General features: G+C 38.2%; 1 protein-coding gene across 1 annotated transcript; it reads left to right on the forward strand.

Moving 5' to 3' along the window:
- Positions 1 to 2,505: 2,505 nt before the first annotated feature.
- On the forward strand, positions 2,506 to 19,758 carry TMCC2 (transmembrane and coiled-coil domain family 2). The gene is made up of 4 exons (XM_032217299.1): positions 2,506 to 2,644; positions 5,549 to 6,483; positions 13,689 to 13,824; positions 16,810 to 19,758. Exons 1-4 carry the CDS (start codon positions 2,603 to 2,605, stop codon positions 17,119 to 17,121), a joined length of 1,425 nt encoding a protein of 474 aa, XP_032073190.1. The 5' UTR covers positions 2,506 to 2,602; the 3' UTR covers positions 17,122 to 19,758.
- The last annotated feature ends 4,289 nt before the right edge of the window (positions 19,759 to 24,047 follow it).

The following is a 24,047-nucleotide window of genomic DNA, read 5'->3' on the forward strand; positions in this document are numbered from 1 at the left end:
CATCATGAATGCTCTTTGCATGCACAGAAGGTTCTGCACATGTGCAGAAGAGCCATGCGGGAGCACCCAGTTCTGAACCAGTAGCAAAAGTAAGAGAAAACAATTACTGGTATATAGCTAAGTATTGTAGGGAACAAATACAGAATATGGTGTCTATTTATGGCCTAATTCTTGCCTGCAATAACAGTGTTAATTTAGCCAGTAGTGTCTGGAACCTGCTGCTGAATAAGCTGATTCCTGGTGGACCAAGACTGAGTCTGATAAAAGCTTGAGGATCTTTGCTTGTTTTGCTTTGCTTTCTTTGTAAAATCAAATGTATCTTCTCCCTTCCAATCCTTAAAACATTTTTCTGAGTTCAAGGCACTGATCTTTCTTAGTTGGGGTTTCTCAGGCAGTTTAACATATTTCTTCTATCAGCAAGCTTGTTGTTCCCATTTTAAATATACTTTCTTTCCTTCAGACATGATTTGTAAGCAAAAAAGCTAGTCAAACAGAAAGTTTCCATCTTCTAAAATTTCACTTCTACTTTTATTTCCACTTTTAGAAAACACTCTAGAGAAACTAGTAGGAGACTAGAGAGAAAATTTTGGTTTTGAATAGACCAAGAATAATTTTACATACTTAATTGGCAGAAGAAGTAAGATTTTGAAGATTTGTTTTAATGGTGGGGATGGTTAATGCTAAAAAAAGAGAATTATTTTGAGAATAATTCTCAATATTCTCAATATTTTAGCTGAACAGTTTTATAGGCCATCACTGATCTTTTGAATTATGAGAATACAGTAGCCAGTGAAGTTATTCTTTAAGTAGTCTGCTATACACCCCGTGGCCAGTCCCACTTAGTAATGATCCATATAGTGTATTGTATATTTTCCAGTTTTCAAAGGTAATTCCACTGCAGTTGATCAAAACTAACATCATCATACATGGATACCTGCTTAAAATTGTATATTTCTAACTTAGATATAGTGAACTCAAACTGGATTAAAATCAAGTACTGTATGGGGTGGGGTATGCATCTTTGAATGTCTAAACTTCAAATTTATAATTATGTCTGAAGTGGGTTTTGGCAGATCTCATCAAAATCTCCTGGATTTAGAAGTGAGTTTTGCCTATTACAGGAATATACCAAGGAGGTACAGGTTAATTTAAAAATCATTAAAAGAATTTTGTCTATTATATAACTATGCTTCCTTATGTTGTCATAAATATGTTCTGTCTGGGAATCTGACATAATTGCTTTAAAGACTTGTGAAGAGATTATTTCCTCCTCCAATCTTCTCTTTCTCTCTCTTAAATCATGCTTCGATTGAGGAAATCAAAAGAACTGGCTGTATAGTTGCCTAAAATTGATATTTGAAATTATTCTTTGGACAAGGTTGTTGGAGACTAACTAATGCCTTTATAACATATGGTTAACTTGTCCTTCAGTGTTCTTGAGTTATGTAAATGGTTTTCCCCGTACATTGTAGAGGGTTAGACTAGAAGATACTTGTGGTCCTGTCTAGCTCCACAGTCGCATGCTTTTCTTCACATACATGTTTTACAAAAGTTAAAGCAAATTCTGGTATTGTTTAGAATAATAGCATTAGGAAAGAGAATGATAACTCATTTCTTCTATATGCAGACTCTTTCTCCCCTTCGTATGTATGAAGCCGCACAGCAGGAGAAAGACAAGTATCTTCATCAGATCTTCAAGGCTATTATCAGCTTTAGGATAAGCCAGATAATAAAATGGCCAGTGAGATAGATTAATTCATCCTCTGATTAAACTTGGAGACCCATATACCTATGAATGTTATAAAGCGATAATTGACAGGGGAAAGAAAACATTCTAATTATGTGTTTCCTATTTTGATGATTATTTTAATTCTGGGACACGGCTATGCTGATTTATAAATCTCTGGTTGGTTCTTCAAATCTTGACAGCTCAACCCTTTCAAAATTGTTTAACAAATACATTGCAGACATTTGTATTTTAACCCCATGCTGTCATTAAGGATTACTTCTCTGAATTTATCAGAAAGCTGTAGATCGGATCTTATTTCTTTCACAGATCCCATGTGGTCTGCAGTCTATTGTTAAAAAAAAAAGAACCAAAGGATTTTTTCTCTGCATACTCTGTAGACTCTATTTGCACAATTACTAAAACCAAGTCGGGCAATTTTATCTTTACCAAACCAAAACAATCTGTTTAAAAAAAAAAAAAAATCTCATTTCCTGCAAGTCCAGTGCCTGTACATTGATAAGAGCACAGGAGAAACTTTTCACTCTGTTCTCCATCCTGGAAAACCTCAGAGCAACACAGGCAAGCTAAGAATAGGCCAGCAGCAAAGTTTGTAAAGTCTGCAATTTTTTTAAAAAGTGCTGATATGAGATTGAGGCAAATTTGTGGTTGTTCCGTATGATGATGTGCTCTACTGTATGTGGGTGGTGCTTCCCCCCCCCCCCCACATGCCTCTATAACCCAGCAAAAGTAGACGTGTGAGCCACAGATGAGAAAAACCTGGACAATTATATAGTAGCTTTTGGAGCTGGTAGTTTTCCTGGTAGTTTTTCATTACCAGGGAATTGTTTTCTTGCTCATCAGTGAGACTTTGCTATGAGAAAGAAGAAAGTGCTGGAACCAGATAAGGACTGTAAGGTATGGTGTAAAGATTCTGTGACTTGTATACGCCAATCAGTTGCTCCTAGAGAAGAGTTGTCATAAATAGGCATTTCTGGACCATCAATACAATTTGGTTTTCTTATTATCCAAAACCTAGTATTTTTTATATTAAATGGAACCTTGCTACTTAACAAGTGGTAAAGATGCAGCATAAGTTCAGGTTCACCCTGCATGAATATTGAAAGGGAGAAAAAAACCTGTTATAACTATAAAGTAGTGGTGACTATGCAGTAGCAGACACGCATATATAAAAATTATGTGTATGAATATTATTTTTATTAATTGAAACAGTAATTTGAATGTTATTCTAGAAGCTAGGGAAGACAGTGATTCTGGGTAGCTGGCTCGGGTCACATGTCTTAAATCAACAAAGCCAACAAATTGGTTTCTGAGCACCAATATCAAAGGAGCAAAATCTTTTCCAAACTGCAGTGGTCTGTGTAATGGAAACTTAGACCTGGACCTTAAGATAAAGTATTTCAGTATATTAAAAACAGCAGCACGTGCTTAAGGGATACTGGTTCTGATGTTCAAAACGAGCAGAGGGGTTAATCTCCTATCAAAAATAACATTTTTTTGAAAATGATTCCTTGGGAGGTTGGGCACTTCTGTTTTAAATATATTTAAATATGAATAATATTTAGTTCTTGGATGATTTTTTTTATCCTGTCATAATTTGTGCCCTGACTTCTGACAGCACCTGCATGCTTGTTTAAACAGATAGATGTATAATTGCATCGTTAAGAAAAGCAAGGTCAGTCTCCTTCATTGTAATCTTTAGGAAGTGTCCTTCAACCCCCTTACCTGTGGAGGCTTGTTTTGATTTGATTTTAACAAACATCTCAGTTGCCCTGTTTATAGAAGGTGAACTGATAATGCCCTTTCGTTTCTTATGATGACAATCTATATACTACTCTTGTTGTTATGACTTTAACTGGTGTATCATAGGACAACAATTTTTGAACCAAGGTGCCTCGAATGAGCCAACTTATGAAATGTGTCCAAAATCTAGGACCCATGACTCTCAAGGGAATGAAATTAGGGGAAATTGTGAGTTTCAGTGTTACTGGCTGCTGCTGCACTGTTTGGCTGCTGCGATCACATGATCTACATTTTCAACGATTGGTGACAGTTTCCTAGCCAGTTTTGCAATCCATTGGTCTTCCCCCCACCCAGCAGTGCCCACTCATCTGCCTGCTGGTAAGGGGGAGGGAAGGGCAGGGAAGGGAAGAGAAGATTTCTGATGCTCCCTGCCAGATTTTCACAAGGAAATTCAATAAGGAAACTGGCAGGAAATCACTCCTGCTCCCACTACTATTTTGCCCTTGGTCATTCTGTTTCTCTGTGTAGGTAAGGAAATACTTCTGAAACAATGACCCAATGGGGTACAGGTTATATAGTTATTTATAACAATTACAGATCAGTCTTATGTGCATATGGATGTATGAAATGTATCATATAACTTGTGACGTAGGAATTAAGTCAAATAGTCATTAAAGTTACATGTTCATTGGGCCAATTTTCTAATCAAGTAGTATTCATCAGTTACAAATTATATGAACTTCAGGTTCAAAAAACTTCGTAAAATAAGGATTAAAAACTAGTCTGTGCACAAATGTCCAGTTCTACTAATAACAAATTAGAAATATTTTGTGTCATCATGAGTGGCTGATCCCCCCCCCAACTTCTACTTTCATGATTTTTAAAAGGTTTTATTGATGGCTTCCTAAGGAAGGGTCAGACCCAGCTTCCTTAAAAGATGTCAGGAACACCCCCTCTTGCAGCAATGTAGTAATCTCTGCACAAACTCACACAGGTCACTATCCTGGAAGTGTTTACTAACCAATAGGCACATAATATAATAATATAATATTAATAAGCAAGTAATTGTGCTAACAGTTGCTGTGTCCACTTCCTCAGTTCCAACAGGATCAAACTGCTCTCAGATAACAGGCTAAGTCCATGCTTTGGGCATCTGTACATAGTTTGGTACAATATTTGACCTTATTTCTAGGTTTATGATGTCCCTTACTTGTGAGCAGTACAAGCAATTTCATTTTTAGAGGACCTTAAGTTTAGAACCGAGTTCTAGTCTAATGGTCTATAAATAAAATAGGTCAAGATTCATGGGGAAAACTTCATTAATATTTCCAGTGAAGTTGTTGACCCCAATGAGGATCATTAGGGCATTCAGTTTTTGCAGTCAGAGGCAATAGACACATTCACATTTTGCAGGAAAAGTGCTATAGCTTTTTGTCTAGCAATAAAAACTGAAGAGAATGGAAACTGATGATCTGAAACTAAAATCACAGTACATCTTTTAAACCTGAATCTTCCACAAAGTAACTTGCTTGGCTTTGCTATGCTAATTGACTCTGTTGTATTACCATAATAGGAAATATTCTATGTTCCTTACATCCAGGAAAAGAAAAAAAATGAAATAGAGGATTTAAAATTGTTATTATCTGATGGGACTTGCAGTTATCTCAATTTTAAGAATTCAAAATATATCAAGAATTAGATAGCAAGAACTTTTATATACATTTATTAATTGGGTGATTAAAAAGCAATTTTTAAGATTAGGTGACTTTAATAATGTTCCTTCTTTTAACTAATTCAACTTTCCCCCAGCTGATTCCCTCAAGATGTGTTTAAGATTACAATTTTCAACATTTCCAAACAACAAAGAAATGTTGGATGTCCCAGTCTTAGCACATTTGGAGGGAACCACCAGGAAAGAGTATTGTAACTATTTTCCTTACTATTTCTTCCACTATTCTGTTCAATCACTCTAATGTTTGTTCCAGAGAAAGAAAAATATTTCTCAAAGCTTTACTTGTGTCTTTCTGTGTTTTTTTCTCTTCCTGCCTCCTACAACAGTTGGACAAGGGGGATGTGAGCCAACTCAACCTGCCTTCCAATACAAGCCACAGTGATGCTGAAAGCAACATCTGTCTTGATGTTCCAGATGGCAACCCTGACCCACAGAGGACGAAAGCTGCCATTGACCATCTGCACCAGAAGATTCTTAAGATCACTGAGCAAATAAAGATTGAGCAGGAGGCTCGAGATGACAATGTAGCTGAATACCTGAAACTTGCTAATAATGCTGATAAGCAGCAAGCCTCTCGTATCAAGCAGGTCTTTGAGAAGAAGAACCAGAAGTCAGCCCAGACCATTGCCCAGCTGCATAAGAAGCTTGAACATTACCACAAAAAACTAAAGGAGATTGAACAAAATGGGCCAACACGTCAGCCCAAAGATGTCTTCCGGGACATGCATCAGGGACTCAAGGATGTAGGAGCCAATGTTCGGTCCAGTATTAGTGGTTTTGGTGGTGGTGTGGTAGAGGGGGTCAAGGGTGGGTTGTCAGGTCTTTCTCAAGCAACACACACAGCTGTCGTTTCCAAGCCCCGTGAGTTTGCAAGTTTAATACGCAACAAATTTGGCAGTGCTGACAACATTGCCCACTTAAAGGACACTCTGGACGATGGTCACCCAGAAGAGGCCTCGCGAACTCTAAGTGGCAGCGCTACGCTCGTGTCCAGTCCCAAATATGGAAGCGATGATGAGTGCTCCAGTGCCACTTCTGGCTCAGCAGCTGGTAGCAATTCTGGGGCTGGTGCTGGGGGCTTGGGCAGTCCTAAGTCTAACACCTTGGAAAGTCATCATTATAACTTTGACACCATTGTAGAAGAACTGAGAGACATTAAAGACATTCAATCCCATCTCGAGGACTCCATTGAAGAACTCAAAGCTCAGCTGCAACGAGACTATACATACATGACTCAATGCTTGCAGGAGGAACGATACAGGTAAGGTTTATTAAATGTCTTCCTGTTCCTCATCAAGGGACAAATGCTCCTCAATGATTAAAAAAGTGCCCTTAATTGTTCGTTTCTGGTGAAGAATCCCAGCAATGGAGAATAATAAGATGTTGGTTCCTGAGCGTGGGAGAGCAATTTAGCTGTAGATCTCACTTTACAGAGAGCATAGATTATGTATGTATATCATAAGCAAAATAAGTAAAATAAGCAAAAAACTACACATTAAATTGACACATTCTATTATAATTATAATTAATTATAAGATTCTACATATTAGAGGGATGCAGTGGCTCAGTGGCTAAGACACTGAGCTTGTTGATCAGAAAGGTCAGTAGTTTGGCAGTTTAAATCCCTAACGCTGTGTAACGGAGTGAGCTCCTGTTACTTGTCCCAGCTTCTGCCAACTTAGCAGTTTAAAAACAGGTAAAAATGCAAGTAGAAAAATAGAAACCACCTTTGGTGGGAAGGTAACAGCATTCCGTGCACCTTTGGCATTTAGTCATGCCGGCCACATGACCATGCAGATGTCTTCGGACAGCACTGGCTTTTTGACTTTGAAACAGAGATGAGAAATGCCCCCTAGAGTCAGGAACGACTAGCATGTATATACATGGGAACCTTTACCTTATCTAAATATGAACGAAGTTAGGGTAAATTTTATAGCAGGAATTATAACTTGTAGCCAGTAATAGTTTAGGGTTTTATCTTCCATCTTATAGAAGAGAAATGGGGAGCTTTTTTGGCCAAGAACTGAAGTTGCCTTTGGCTGATATATTCAGATCAAAATATGGAGTAAGAAGAAAGAACTATCAAGGGACAGGGAGAAAGCAAAATTTATTTAACTTAAAACTACTTTAAGATGCAAATAATGCAGCCATTGCCCCATATTTTGCCTCATTTTCCTCTTTGTTGTATTAAAATTATAACTCGGTGGCAAGTTTTAGAAATTTTCTAAGTGCTGTGTGCAAGACTTGGTTGAGAAGTAGAATTTTGATCTGTTGGGCAAAACTGTTATAAAGAAACTTATGTTTAAATCGTTTTGCTAGTCTGTGCTTTTCTAATATTAGGGATACTTAGATCATAATCCTAGGCTTGGAAGTGAGTCAACAGAACTCATATTTATATGAAAAGCAGTTTACAAAATTGGTTTTACAAACAATTCAGTCACAAATGTCTACAGCAGATCACAGAAAACCTTTCATTGCCTAACAGATGATACAGGCAAATGTTAAATTAAGATATACCTTGGGCAAAAAATCCAAGAAACTGTCTTCCACCACTAGCCTTACAATGAGAATAGGCAGTCATAAATAATTGTTTATTATGTTGCTGGCTCATTCTGTCTAATAGTAGGGGCAGTCTTGAAACAGGATCAGAAATAATATAAAGGCACTATTTGAACAAACTTGCAAAGTGAGGCTTACTTCTAATTCATATGTTTGCACTATTAACCTTAAAAACCTTTTTTATTGAAAAACCCAAGCAGATACACAGTATCCCAAAGAGAATTTGACTTTTTTCTATCCAGGCAAAGGGAATGTTGCCGGGTACTGCATGATTTAGATGAATTTACATTCTATGCATGCAGACTATTCTATGTTAATTGCTAAAGCAAATCTTTGAGAAATTATTTCCCATTTGCTCGGAGAACAGATTAGTTGCAAATGAGAAAACTGATTTAAATCAGTGACTGCCACAGACCTTCCCCCCCCCCCCCCGGTGATTTAAATACATCCATTCTGTTTGCCTGATGGTAGTTTTGAAGAATTGGAATTTCTATATAAATTATCTACAAGAGGAAAGACACTCTATTAATTCATTTTTGTCTGTTTATAATACATGAAAGGAAAGCCATTCCTGGATCAGTACTCAACATTGGCTTTTTATCTTCCATAGATGGGAAGTTCAGAATCAAGCAAGCTTTCATTCTGGGCCCTAAGAGTTTTGTCAGTGAAGAAAGTGAAAGAATGTATTCAGACTTTTTTTGTGGGAAGGAGCTAATGAACCTAAATGACTGGATATAGTTGCAGAAATTGTGTTTTTCATGGATCAATTGGAGTTGGGGAGGAAAAGTTAAGCATTGGTCTTTCATAGTCTTCATCATTCCGACCCTCCACTATCATCATGACCGATCCACCTATGAATTAGAATTGGTAGATTAATGTGAACATAAAGTATTTTATCAACAGATATATAAATGTTCATATATAGATAGAATAATGGACACACGTTCTCTGCATGCAATCAGGAACTGTACAAAGTGTATGGGATGCTGAAATGGCCAAATAATTGTTCTCATTGGTTATTGTTATTGGTTATCAGTTATATTCTGCGTTTTTTTCCCTTTAAGCTCTGTTGAAAACAAACTGGAAAATTTCCCAAAATGTTCTGGAAATCAGTTATCAGTAACAGCAAGGATGGAAATAAAACTCTTTGTTCCCACAAGCAGACTTCAGAAGAGACATTCCTTCCTCCCACACTTCATTTGTTTTCCACTCATTTACATCTGCCCTATGTGAAAGACTAGGAAAGACTTAACATTTAATAGGGAAAAAACCCTAAGGAGACATTAGAACTATATTTATTTTTATAAATTTATTCATACCGCCTTTTAATTTATTTATTTGGTCTATTTTATATTCCCAGAATAGTTTGAATAATAAAATATGAGTATCAAAACAGCCTCAACATCATAAACACAACATAAAACAATAATCTGAATTAAAAATGTATCTGAAACCTTAAGAAAATAAAAAGGTCCATACCTAGTACTGGGGGAAAATGATATAAACAGGTTTTAGAGAAAGAGAAGAGTCAGAGTCAGAGATTAGAATAAAACTCTATGAAGTACTGCAGTAGGTTGTGTGTGAGAGAGAGAGATTCAAAGTCACCTAATGAGCGGCAAGGATGAGTAGGGACTTAAACTAATCTTATGTATTACAATACACAATATACTAACACTTTATTACTATTATTCTTCTCTTCCTAGTATCTATCTCTTCCCACTTATGACTATAGCCATGTTGTTTGTATCTTTCAATTTATATAGTTTTATTTGTTTACTAGTACGATTTGATAGCTTATTAGTAACTTGACTATCACTAAATGTTGTATCTTTTTATTCTTGATGAGTGTGTTTTATTATCCTCATGTACACTGAAAACATATGCACCAAAGACAGATTCCTTGTGTGTCCAATCACACTTGGCCAATAAATAATTCTATTCTATTCTATTCTATTCTTGCCTTAGGTGTCATCACTAAGAAAACACATTTTTATATGCAGTAGCCATATGTCTCACTTTGTCATATGCAGGAGACATTTTATTGAAGAATTTATGATGTAAATAAATAAGTAATGTATTTACTTTTTATTTCCAAATAAGCATGCATAGGCTCAAATGTTAAAATGTATAGTTTTAAATCATGTACCACCCTCATACCATCACAGAAGTCCTTGGGGGAAGGACATAATTAGTATAGCAAGAAGCAAGCAAGCAAATAGTTTCCCTTTCCCACTTTCAATATTTTGGAGAAAAGGAACTTGAAAATATGAATTAGGAAGCCCATGTTTATAATTCTGTACATAATACTAAACAATTATATAACAATTATAAAACTAAATAATTATAAAAAATTATAACAATTATAGCTCATCAGATATACAAAGATCAGGTATGCTTTTCTATGTGGTGTTAATTTACTCTTGAGTTACATAACATAACCATCTCATTTTCATTTGCTGAAAAGAAACATGATGCCTCTAGTTATTGAGATTTGCTACTTTGAGGGTGATGTGCCGGGTATAGGATTGGACCAAGAAAGAGTAAAGTAGAAAAAGCACTACTGAAAAGAAGTGGAAAGGCAATTACATTAGTCTTGCATCTTAAAAGCCACATTTTCTCTACTTAGCGGTTTTGGGATCTACTTTAAAATCTATCACACTGATAATGTCAGTATAGTCAAAGTCCACTAAATCCACCAAAGGTGAAACTTAAAAAATTAGAATATTGTACAAAAGTTCATTTGTTTCAGTAATGCAACTTAAAAGATGAAACTAATACATGAGATAGACTCATTACATGCAAAGCAAGATAGTTCAAGCCGTGATTTGTCATAATTGTGATGATTATGGCTTACAGCTCATGAAAACCCCAAATCCACAATCTCAGAAAATTAGAATTGTGAAAAGATGCAATACTCTAGGCTCAAAGTGTCCCACTCTAATCAGTTAATTAAGCCATAACACCTGCAAAAGGTTCCTGGGCCTTTAAATGGTCTCTCAGTCTGGTTCAGTAGGAATCACAATCATGGGAAAGACTGCTGACCTGACAGTTGTGCAGAAAACCATCATTGATACTCTCCCTAAGGAGGGAAAACCTTAAAAGGTAATTGCAAAGGAAGTTGGATGTTCCCAAAGTGCTGTATCAAAGCACATTAATATAAAGTTATGTGGAAGAGAAAAGTGTGGGGAAAAAAGGTGCCCAAGCAGCAGGGATGACCGCAGCCTGGAGAGGATTGTCAGAAAAAGTATTGGGGACTTTCACAAGGAGTGGACTGAGGCTGGAGTCAGTGCATCAAGAGCTACCACACACAGATGGATCCTGGACATGGGCTTCAAATGTCGTATTCCTCTTGTCAAGCCACTCCTGAACAACAAACAATGTCAGAAGCATCTTACCTGGGCTAAAGAAAAACAGACCTGGTCTGTTCCTCAGTGGTCCAAAGCCCTCTTTTCTGATAAGAGCAACTTTTGCATCTCATTTGGAAACCAAGGACCCAGAGTATGGAGGAAGAATGGAGAGGCACACACTGTAAGATGCTTGAAGTCCAGTGTGAAGTTTCCACAGTCTGTGTTGATTTGGGGAGCCATGTCATCTGCTGGTGTTGGTCCACTGTGCTTCATTAGGTCCAGGGTCAATGCAGCCGTCTACCATGAGATTTTGGAGCACTTCATGCTTCCTTCCACAGATGATTTTTATGGGGATGCTGACTTCATTTTCCAGCAGGACTTGGCACCTGCCCACACTGCCAAAAGCACCAAATCTTGGTTCAATGACCATGGGATTACTGTGCTTAATTGGCCAGCAAACTTGCCTGACCTGAACCCCATAGAGAATCTATGGGGCATTGCCAAGAGAAAGATGAGAGACATGAGACCAAACAATGGAGAAGAGCTAAAGGCCGCTATTGAAGCATCCTGGTCTTCCATAACACCTCAGCAGTGCCACAGGCTGATAGCTTCCATGCCACGCTGCATTGAGGCAGTAATTGCTGCAAAGGGGGCCCAAACCAAGTACATATACATGCTTATACATTTCAGAGGTCCGATGTTGTTCTATGTACAATCCTTGTTTTATTGATTGCATGTAACATTCTAATTTTCTGAGATTGTGGATTTGGGGTTTTCATGAGCTGTAAGCCATAATCATCACAATTATGACAAATCACGGCTTGAACAGGGACGTGCAATCAGGGGAGGCAGAGCCTCACCACTGTCATCATGAAAAGAAAACAAATGTAAAAGAAAAAAGGCTGAGCTAGTTGCTGGCAGAGTCACAGTGGATGACTCTGCTTAGTGCTTAACTGTTTAAAAAAGCCTCTAAAAAACTACAGGAGGAGGCAGGAGAATGAGGTGCCTCATCTAATCTGACTTTATGATCACTCAAGCAGAGCTAAGCAAGGATTAAAAGCCGAAAAATTCCTGACGTAATGAGGCACCTTGTTCTCCTGCCTCCTGTAGAGGGTGTTTTTTTAGAGGCTTTTTTAAAAAGTTAAGCAGAGTCATCCACACAGTGACTCTGTCAGCAACGAGCTCAGCCTTCAGCTCTTGTCTTTTTCCTTTTACATTTTTTTTCTTTTCATGATGGCAAGCAAGAGCAGAGTTGAAATCCTCTCTAAAACAGCTGGAAAAGGTATGTGATTGCATGCAGAGCTACATTGCCTTTTGACACACACACACACACACACACACACACACACACACACACACACACACATCCCTGGATAAAAGTACATAAGCCCAGCTTCACTGATTACAAGTTTGTGTTTGTTTGAGATTGAGTGAGTGAGAGAGGGATCCAACTTCTCTGTGTGCGTGTATCTGTTTGAGAGAGGGGGAGGGAGGGAGAGAGGGAAGAAAGAGGGGGAGGGAGAAGAAAAAGAATGATGGAAAATGTTTTCGCAAAGGAGAAAAACAAATGCTGTTGCTTTAAATTGGAACTGAGCATGCCTGGCTGTGGAATTCTGGGAGTTGAAGTCTTTCATTGCATAATGACAGATGTGATCATTATTTTTAAGGCCCTTAATGAGTTGGGAGTTCTTATCTAACAAATCAAAACTGCCTACTCAACGCAGACAATCAGAGAATGCTGCTCGGAATCCCTACCACACCCAGGAAGTGTATTGGAAAAGAGCCTAAATAATGGTTCCCTTCCTATGGAACAGGTTACCTCATGAAGGGTCATATGTTTTTAAAGACTTGCCCCTTTCCAGAGAGCCTTTCATTATTGATTCTGGAGCAATCAATGCAAATTTTATTATAGTTGCCTCTTGTTTATACTATGTCATATTGGAATCCCTTATTTGGCCAAGTGTGATTAGACACACTAGGAATTCGTCTTTGAGGCAAAAGTTCTCAGCAAGCAACAGTGATACTAATCAAAATGATACTAATAAGAGGAGATAGTAGAGAAGATGGGGAGGATAATAATAACACCACAACTATACAACACAATAAATATACTTAGACATAAGACAGTACTGTGGGAATTAGGTGTTCAGCAGAATGATGACATGAGGGAAGAAACTGTCCCTATATCTAGTTGTTTTGGCATGCAATGTCCTATAGCAGTGTCCCTGAGGGGAGGAATTGAGATAGTTTATGGCCAGGATGTGAGGGATCACACATACAAACATACACATATACATATTTTAAAGCATGTACATCACACTTGTTTTCTATGATTAGTTCACAGGCTTGTTTGTATCAACTCCTGAGAAATTGCTGGGAATTTTACAGCAAGATTTTATATATAAGTATTAGAAGGAAAATCTCCCCGAAATAAGGAAGACTTATGTTCAAATAAACAAAATTTGAGATGTAATCTCAAAATAATGCAGGTATGCATAGAGCTTTCCTCTTCTTTAAACTAGCCATTGGTTGAATGTTTTCTCTTATTTCCATTATTCAGGTATGAACGCTTGGAAGAGCAGCTCAATGACCTGACTGAGCTTCATCAGAATGAGATGACCAATCTGAAGCAGGAACTGGCCAGCATGGAAGAGAAGGTGGCTTACCAGTCCTATGAAAGAGCCAGGGATATTCAGGTACAGACTTACCAGTGCTTATGCAGTTGGTCCAACAACCAGTTCTCCAAACACACAAGCATAATTTGGCATGAATTAGTGGCACTCTAGTGGCCAAACATTCAGGTCAGATCAGCCCAGCATCTAACGAACAGAGAGCTAACAGTGGTTCTGGCTCCCTCTTATGACCGTTTGAGGAAAACAGCAACCAATCACATTTTACAGTATGATTTAAAGAAACAGGTATGGCATTGTTACATGGTTTATATATTGTCAACCAAACCGTTAGATTATATTCCTAACAATATGTCCTCTGACCATTTCAAAAATTTATGGTATACTATACAAATCTCAGATAGGCAGCACTTGCAACCAAGTCTTTTGACTGAAACTCTGGCAAATACCTGAAGGAGTTTTCTGAATATGGTTGTCTGGAGATGAAAAATATAAATGGTCTGGGGGAAAATCTTTATCCCAGAAGAAAATGAATTAGACCAAATCTTCTCAAACATGTCAACTTTGAGATGTGTAGTTCTTAAACTTCCAGAATTCCACAGCCAGCATGCCAGGTTTGAGAAACACTGAATTAGACCTATATTTAAATAACAAAGATTTTTTGGTAGGATTTACCTTTATTTTATTACTCGCCAGGTTGTGGAAAGGTCATAACTCAGAGGAAAAGCAGACAATCTCAGTTGAAATCCTGGAATCTCCAAACTGGGAAAAAGTCCTGGATAAGATCCTCAGGAGTCATGGCATGTAATACTGAGCTGATAATATTGATGAGCCATTATCTGGCTCAGTATAAGGCCTCTTTCTCCTGCCTTCTGTACTTCTTCTCATTATCTTTATAGCTTAAGGAGAAAAAAATGTTTCTGTGAAAATTTTTAAAAGATGGGGTGAGAGAGAGAGCCAATAGGAGCTTACTTTTACCATTATCCCATGGTAGAAACTAAAGCAGGGTTGTGAAACTCCTGGCCCGCAGGCTGGATGCATTACACATTGGCCACGGCCCCATTTGGTTTAGTGAAGGGGAAAAAACTCCCAATACATTATATGATGCCATCATGACGATGTGACTTTGACACCCCTGAACTAAAGCAAAAGTGTTGGTATAGCACAGTGATGGCTAACCTTTTTCTAAAGGCATGCCAAAATTGTGTGTGTGCACGCCCCACCCATCTGCATGTGCAACCCCCCATGCTTGTCTGTGTAACACACACACACACCCTTGCAGAGGGAGAGTTTTCACCCTCCCCAGGCTCTGGAGTCTTTCCTGAATCCTGGGGAGGGCGAAAAGCAGCCCAACAGCCCAACCGGAAGTTCAGGAACAAACTTCTGGTTGGCCTGTTGGGCCTGTTTTTCTCCCTCTCTAGGCTCCAGAGACTTTCCTGAAGCCTGGGCAGGGCGAAAACGGCCTCCCTTAGCCCTCTGGAAGGCTGAAAATCTGCTGGCCAGTGTGCACATGCGCACTGGAGTGAGGGCTGCCGTGCCGGCAAATATGGCTCCAGGTGCCACAGGTTCGCCATCACGGATATAGCAGGTTGAAGGTAATTTCAGATAGCTGTATCAACAGAGGAAAATATTTGTTGGGTTGAAATTAGAGCTACTTGGAGTTCTCTGAGCTTGATTGTTTTCTTGCAAATATTCATTAACCAAACTAAGTAACATCATCGGTGCAATGATTATGATATACAATTGATATTCCATTCCCCTTTTTTCTGTATTGTGTTCACTGAACTTTACTGCTGCTCTCTTTCTGTATAAATAATATACTGTATAATCTGATGTATAAAAATGTTTTCCTTATTTCTTCATAAATTATATAAAGTTGAATGTAATTGAGAATTATATTCCCGATATGTGTTGTTCTGCCCCCACGTGGCAATTCGAGGAACATCTCAGACTGATCAAAATACTTCAAACAAAATAAATAAGTAAAAGAACAGACATATTGAAGGAGATAGTGCATGTTTCTTACATTAAAAAAAAGATTCATCAGAATTTTTAAGGAAGTACATCTTCTTTACATTGCTGTGAGATATTACCATCCTCTTACTTTGATTCAGCAGCAGTTTTGGGGAGGTTTTTCATGCACTCATGGGCACGTTCAAAGAATCAGGGAAAGCTACACAAGTCTTTGAGGGATGCAACTGCCTTAGCTTTTCAAACTGTGGTTTGATTGCTGAATGCTGAACACAGCCATGTCAAGTATCTTCCACAAGTTACTCTAATCTTTTTCCATCCTCTCATGTGTACTAATCAAAAATTTGAAAAAGAAATCTCATTGTTCAGACAACTGAGACAATTGCTTCCATCTGATATGAGATATTGATAAGAGAAGGAGTCATGGGAAGGCAATGGAACATGCTCTGAGTGTTTGAGCGATCCTGTGATATGTATTGTAGAACTCTGCACGGGAGTAAATTCAATGCCACTATAGTGAACGGTAGTGATATTCACCATAAGGAAAGCCAACACTCTCTCTTCCCTAAACCATCTAAAATATGTATTTATTACATGCACTTCTTACACTTGCATGAGGCTTGTGGTGGTTTCCTGTCCATATTACCACCTATCCACTGGTGCTGCAGGTCATGTTCAAGTTACATATTAGTATTATCTTCAATTGTGGAAATTCTTAAGGTGACTAAAGAAGTCCCTGTGGGTCACATTAGAACATCATAATAGAAGATATCACAATATTATAATCATTCAATTTATATACACTTTCCTGCTGCCAGAACATTGTGAAATTTGTTATAGAAAGTTGATTTATGCTAGACTACACAATGGATGCATTCATCTTAGTATTGAACCTTCTGTGTTATAGTGTCTTTCCATAGGTCCAATTACAAATTTGCCTGCTATTTGGTCACCATAACTAGATACAGTGAACTGAATATAATGATCATTCTACTATAGCTAGGTAAAATAAGCATGCACAAGTTATTGCTTAGTTATCAATTAACTTTGATCCCTTCTTTGTTTGGTTTTTCCCCACAGGAAGCTGTGGAGTCCTGTCTGACTCGGGTAACCAAGCTAGAACTGCAGCAGCAGCAACAGCAAGTGGTGCAACTAGAAGGAGTGGAAAACGCCAATGCCCGTGCTCTACTGGGAAAATTCATCAATGTCATCTTGGCCTTAATGGCCGTGTTGCTGGTCTTTGTCTCCACCATTGCTAGTTTCATCACTCCAATGGTGAAGACCCGCATGCGTCTCCTGAGCACTACCTTACTAGTGCTTTTTGTCTTCCTCCTCTGGAAGCATTGGGACACCATCACTTATCTCCTGGAACATGTATTGCTGCCTAGCTGATTTTCTTGGCAGCCAGTTGCTGCGGCTAGAGGGAGTTCATTTCTTGTAGAAAGGAAGCAAAACTGAGGCGACTTCCAGTTGGTTTTATGTCCATTTGGAGTGTGCAATTCTCAATTGCTTCCTCTTCAGAGCCTTTTGTTGTTGTGCCCAACATCATCTCAGCCGTAGGGAGAGTAATTACAGCGGAGCTTATGAAAGGCTTACTCTGTCACACTTCTCCTCTGCAATGCTCTTGCAAGGCAGAATGGGAAGACAAATAACCCCCATAAAGAGCTCAATCTTTCTGATTTTATCCATTTCTTAAATCAGATAAAGAGATGATGATGATGAGGGCAGTAATTCATGTACAATCAAAAGGTCTTCTCTAAAAAGCAGTTGCTTAGTTATGAATTTTCATCTATGTTGGAGAGAAGTGATGGAACATTTATCAACGTAGTAATATATGAAGACAGAGATAAAGAAGATTCAACACTGAACTTTTTCTTTTTATAACTCATGAAGATGAAAACAATCCAAGAATTAAATTGTGCATACAACAGAAGATAATTCAGGTAACAACGTGGAGCTTAATTTTCCTTCTCATAGGACAACTGAAATTCCAGATATTTAGCTGGACTGCTTCATGTCATGGATTTGTTGTCCTTGTGGGTTGGTTTATGAACTAATGACAACAGTATCTGAGGAGAACGCATTGAGCCTTCTGATGCAAACTCAACGGTTTTGGTTGGCTTTGTTTTCATTTGTTTTCCTTTTTGATATTTCCATGGACTTTAGAAACACTTATAATCTTTACAAGTGTGCGTGTGTGTGTGTGTGTGTGTGTGTAAGTGTGCATGTGTTAATTTATTGATTTCAGAGATTTTTTTTAAAAAAACCAAGCATTAGTAAGCAGTCACCTGCCTTCACATGATGGAGGGCTTTAAAGTGCTCTAATAGCAATAAACCCTCAATCTGCACAAAATGAATGAGCCACCACTTGAATTCGACAGTGTTCATTAACTAGGAGCAGTAGATAATTTGTCCAATCATCACGGACTTTGGAGAAATCATATTCTTTGATAGACATTTTCTCATGAAAGGGTAAGCATCTGACATGCATCATCTGGTCTTTTTGAAGATAGCAATTGTTGCAACTCATTTGATGCCATTTTGTTTTTAACTGAAGCTATCAGACCATGGCATATTGTAAGTTGAAAGCTTAAATTGTATTGATTTGATTAGGGAGTTTTACGCCAGATGATATTTTAGTATCTGCTCTGATTCTGCCGAGATATACTTGCTTTTCTGGGCAACAGAAAGACTTAATTGCATGTTAGGGTTAAACGGCTGGAATCTAAATATCTAACAGAATGAAATGGGAGAGTCCTGAGATAGTGGAGAACGGATACTTCAGACTCATGGCATGGCTATCCTCATTCTCTTTTACCACTTTATTCTGTTGCATGTGTAGATATTGTTTGAAAACCATAGGTGTTTATTTTGCGCTTACAAGAACTTTGAACAGCCCTTGTTATAAGATAGGAAAAGGAAAGGCAGCACTGACATCTGTGAGGATCTTCTGCTCATACGCAAGTGAGCAAGGTAGAAGGAGTTATTTTCCATGTAACACAGGGAAATTATGAAAGTTTAAGTTTTGCAGTAGCTGCTTCCATTCTCCAGCATCAAGACAACCAATAAGGATGCATCTGTTTGACTTCATTCTCCTTAGGACTACTAAAGGCTGAATAACTTCACTCTGTCAAAACAATGATTTTATTCTCCCTTCACTGCTCTCCTATAACAATACGGCACATTGGCTCTTTATTACACAAAACATTCCTGGATTCTTTTGGGTAAAATAATATCTACAGGGAATAATTTTAGGCAAAATAACAGTCATCCTGGTTCGGCTCCTGTGTTTTACTCACTGCTAGCACTTAGAAATGGGGAAATGGTTCTAGTTAAAGCAGCTGAGACCAAAATGGGCCTACATGTTTGAATAGCATCATGGAATTTTGGCCTGAGGCTGATTCTTTTCCCTGTAGAGGCCTAAGTGTTGATTTTACCTCAGTACCATATTTTTCTAAAGATAAAATTCCCTCAAATGTAAGCTTCGTTCTGCCCTTACTAAGCCCCGGAGATGTGAAGAATCCAACCTTTATTTAGGCATCTACTTGATTTGTATATTTTCTTGAAAAAGTCTGTTTTTATCATCTGTCACAAAAATGATCTGGTTTTATACTGTAATTTGAATGGGTAACATGTTAAATGACGTTAGGATGAATGCTGAATGAGGTAGAAAGATGATGTTGGTTGCAAGAAAAGTGCTATCCCGGAAGATAAAATAAAATAAACGTTGGCCACTGTCAGTGGTGAAAGTGTAATTATGCAGGATTGGCTCTTTCATCGGTGTTTCTTATTTTGCACTGTTCCTGACTTCTCCCTGTCAGTACATGACAGTGGGAATCGGAAAGCAAAGTGGCTTCATTAAAGAAAGTTTGTGGTGCTGTTCCTAGGTGCTGTTCCTTGCTTTCAACAGCAATAGGAGAGTATAATTATTTGGGATGTTTGTCCCTTACTTCTATTCCCCATTCCATTCTCCCCCCGCCCTCCTCTAGTGATCTATTGCAGGGGTCTCCAACCTTGGCAACTTAAAGATTTGTGGACTTCAACTCCCAGAATTCCTCAGCCAGTCGCTGGCTGAGGAATTCTAGGAGTTGAAGTCCACAAGTCTTTAAGTTGCCAAGGTTGGAGACCCCTGATCTGTTGGCCTGTATATGCCATTGTACACGTTAGAAGGTATATATTTTGATCGGAATGTTTGAAATGATGTTTAAGTATAAATCGATGGGAGAAAAGCTGGTGATCATTCCAAGCTTGGGGGAAAGCGCAAACAATCGATTGCCATAATTCTTTGTGGCCTTAGATTGCATAATTCATTTACCATCCCAGATTCAGCTGACTCAGAATACTGTTTCCCCCCCCCCTTGCTCCCTAGGTGTGTGGCATTGGCCACATACCAAGTTTCCTGAAAGCCTAAATTTCTGCCTCTTTAGGATAGATCTGTGCATGCTATGAAAATGATTCAGAAGGGCTGCTTTGGGCCTCAGGCAAGCACAACAATTCTTCTCTGTTCATTAAAACAGCCCTCCTTTGCAGGCTTCTGCACAAGCCTGAAGAAAAGAGGCAGCTCCTTTAGTCACCCCATTAATGGGATGAATTCACTCCTTGAAGCTGCTTTGAGACGTAGGAGAAACTGCTGTGTTCCCAGAAGATCTGCTCTCCCCCTGAATATTTTCGAAGCATACTATACCTTAGTTTAGGATTCTTATCATGCCATCAGTTATACCATTATATATTTAAATATATGTATGGAGGATTCTCATGATACTGTATGTTAAAGTTTAAACCTCACCTTCAGGCATAGTCCTTTTCTGAAAATGTTTGACTGTATTTATTATGTATGCTTGATTCTTCCCCACCCACTCCCTTCGCCCCATACTATAATATTATATTTCTTTTTCATTAGGAGCCCCTGACAAGCCCTACAGGTTTGGATTAATTTACTGTACTTTTTCATTTACTTTTTTTTTCAAATAAAATGAGATTCAAAACTTTGGCATAAGAAAAGTGCTTTATTAAGCCTGTTAGTACCATTATTTACAAGGAAAGAAATACACAGCGATGTACTAAAAGGGCAAAAAGTTAGCCACATTTTTTTAGAACAGAGGTATCCAACTTTAAGACTTGTGGCTGAGGAATTGAGGAAAGTCGACAAGCCTTAAAGTTTGGAGACCCCTGTTCTAGGACAGAGTTTCTTAAACCTGGAGATGTGGGGATTTCAACTCCTGAAATTTCTCAGCCGGTATGTTATGACCAGTTATTCTTAGCTTGGGTTAAGATTTAACTTTCCCCAGCTGAGGATAGCTGGGCTTAACATACCAACTATTAAATATTTTGCTGGCTCCCAAGTGCCCTTATTTATCCAGATTTTGCCATGTTGGGCAACCTATTCGCTTCAGCCTGAAACTCCGTATTCCTTATTTTTTGGATGAGCAGTTATTTGGTACTCTGGAAGATAAGATTCTTGTCTGGCAGACAATCTTTGTTTTCTGCAGAAAAAGCATGTTTGCTGAGAAATATTCAGAAGGCCCAGAATAGCCAAACCAAATTACTAGTAAGTCCCAGAAGACCAGAGTTTCATTATTTGCACAAGACTTCATCCTTCTGCAGAGTTAGCTAAACCAGAAGTTGGTATTTACAATGGATTAATTTACTTAAAGAAAGTGTTCTCTTACAGAGAAAAGATGGAACTGTTGTTGTAAATTGTGGCTCAGACCTGCTTACTGAGAAGTGAATGTGGAATAGCCAATCTGCAGAAGAAGGAATGCACAGAAAATGACGGACTGCAATTATCAGAACAAGAACTGATAGACAGAAATATAATGAAGCAGATTTTGGATAAACATCAGGAAAGAATGCCTTGTAGTGAGAGCTATTCAGTTGTAGAAGGGCTGCCTTAGAAGTGGCAGCTGCTTCTTTGCTGATGGTTTTTCAGCAATGGTTGAAGAGCAATGGGCCAGGGGCGCTATAGCTGTATTGCAGATCCTCTATTAGTCAGGGAGTTAAATTATCTCCAGTGCCACTTCCAACTCAATAATTCTACTATTTAAGAAGGTTCCATGAAGGATTATATTTTTAAAAAGTGGGACAACCCAGTTTAAGAGAGGCTTATTTCTACTCAGTCCGTTTCTGAGTATAAATCTGCATTTATCCACCTTTGATGTTCACCTGCCTATGATTTAACTCTGAATATTTGTCAGAATCTCTCTTTGCATCTTCCACCAATTAATATTGACTATTAATTCTATTCCTGCTCCATGTATACTTTCAATTCTTTATTTAAGATTTTTATAGAATTCTGGTATGTAGGCAGTGAATGCCTTTCATCATTCCTATCTACGAATGATCCTTTACTCAGTATTAGATTAAATATAATGGCATAGGTGAAAGGAAGAAGGTCAGCCTCCTGCAAGAAGTCTCAAATGCTTGATTTAGTATGAGCAGTCTGCTACCAGAAGCGTTTTGTCTATTTATAAAGCCGCAGAAAATGATAAGCCCTGCTAATCTAAGGTTGGAGTTCACTCACTGCATTTGAATCTAGCTGAGACATTCTATCAGAGTGAAATTCAAACCGAAAGAGCAAAACAATTTGCACATTAATAATTCAAAGAGAATTAGAGCTTTGCTACTGAGAGTACTTCAGAACTTCAGAATGGACAATAACATTCCCTTTGTTTCCCAGGGATCAATCCAACATTTTCAGTCAATGTACAGAGACAGAAGGATCAAAGACAACTTGAAGCCGAACGCATAGGAAGTGCAACTTACAATCAATGAGAGGTGATTTCTTCAGTATAGTGGACCATTGTAGAACAGACTAGAATTTGGGCCCATATATTTTCCAGATCCTTGGTTCTAGCTTAAAAGGAAGGTAGACACACAGGAGCAGTGCCAACCTCCCACCTAGAATTTAAAGAACAATAGCAATAGCAATAGCAGTTAGACTTATATACCGCTTCATAGGGCTTTCAGCCCTCTCTAAGCGGTTTACAGAGTCAGCATATTGCCCCCAACAACAATCCGGGTCCTCATTTTACCCACCTCGGAAGGATGGAAGGCTGAGTCAACCCTGAGCCGGTGAGATTTGAACAACCGAATTGCAGAATTGCAGTCAGCTGAAGTACTCTGCAGTGCTGCATTTAACCACTGCGCCACCTCGGCTCTATACAATATAGTTTGAGTTACAGTGATTGCTACCACACATCAGTCTTCATTAAAGAGGTTCTCAGCAGTTCTATTCCTTGCGGGTGGGGGGGGACTCTTTCCTAACATGGGTATTGACTGCATTGCATGAAGGTATTTAGATTTGTATCCCATGCTATAAATCCATCTTTTGAATGGCAATCTATATTAGAGCGAAGAATAAGAATCAGTAAAATGTGAAAGGAAAGGTGACTGCACAGACTAAAAATAGCCCAATTGCCATCAATACTACCATTAGTTCCTATCACTGATAGCTAGATTTATCAAGGTTTAATTTATTAAGGCAATAGCAAACAGCTAAAAATATTGAGTCAGGTAGAGGCCTTGGAATTCTCCATGTGAATGCTCTGCAAAAGGATTCTTTTATACATTAAAATCAATATATGAAGTTTTGTCCTGATTCTAAATGGGAGAAAGTCAGATTAAACCAAGATTATCTGGATTATGATTCACATTGTCATCAGGCAGAAGGATTTACTGTTCTGCTTAAGCTTTCACATCTAATCCACTTTCAAGGACAAGTTGGTGTACACATATCATGAGTACAATCACAAACCTGAATAATAAAGACAAATGTGCAATCTTCAGAGTATTTGTGTATGTATGTATTTATTTATTGCTGGGCAGTTACTTCAGTCAATATCCACTCTAAATAGCTTATATATCTAATATCCATAAGTAAGACTAGAAGAGATTAGAAATCATTATAATCATTACATAACAAATTATTACAAAGTAACTTTCAAAGAATATTAAAGCACCAAATAATATTAAAACCAAGTCAAACAAGTACTTTACTGTAAAAAGAAGCAAAGCCATTATCCTGTATATCCCCTCAAAGCCTGTTGAAAAGTCAGGTTTTGGTTGTCTGATTGATCGATCAACAAGTCAGTGTTGACACTTAACAATCACATTGATTGATCCTTGCCTTGTTGATCTGTCTCCAAATTGTTCCTTTAGGTCTTTCAACAGTGTGTGCACATCAGCACTGCAACCAAGTCCATCCATGTGCTGCTTGTCATCGCTTCTCTCTTTCTCCACCTATCCCAGCATCAAAACCTTGTTAAGAAGCTGGACCTTCACATGTGTTTGAAGTAGGACAATATGAGCCTGGTCATTTG

This window comes from Thamnophis elegans, chromosome 5, assembly GCF_009769535.1.
Source record: "Thamnophis elegans isolate rThaEle1 chromosome 5, rThaEle1.pri, whole genome shotgun sequence".
In the NCBI taxonomy this organism is placed as follows: Eukaryota; Metazoa; Chordata; class Lepidosauria; order Squamata; family Colubridae; genus Thamnophis; species Thamnophis elegans.

What these genes read in the sequence shown, in the direction of transcription:
- TMCC2 (XM_032217299.1), top strand. Translation starts at nt 2,603, where the DNA reads ATGAGAAAGAAGAAAGTGCTGGAACCAGATAAGGACTGTAAG. An exon ending in AACCAGATAAGGACTGTAAG is followed by an intron (nt 2,645 to 5,548) that starts GTATGGTGTAAA and finishes CTCCTACAACAG; the next exon opens with TTGGACAAGGGGGATGTGAG. An exon ending in TTGCAGGAGGAACGATACAG is followed by an intron (nt 6,484 to 13,688) that starts GTAAGGTTTATT and finishes TCCATTATTCAG; the next exon opens with GTATGAACGCTTGGAAGAGC.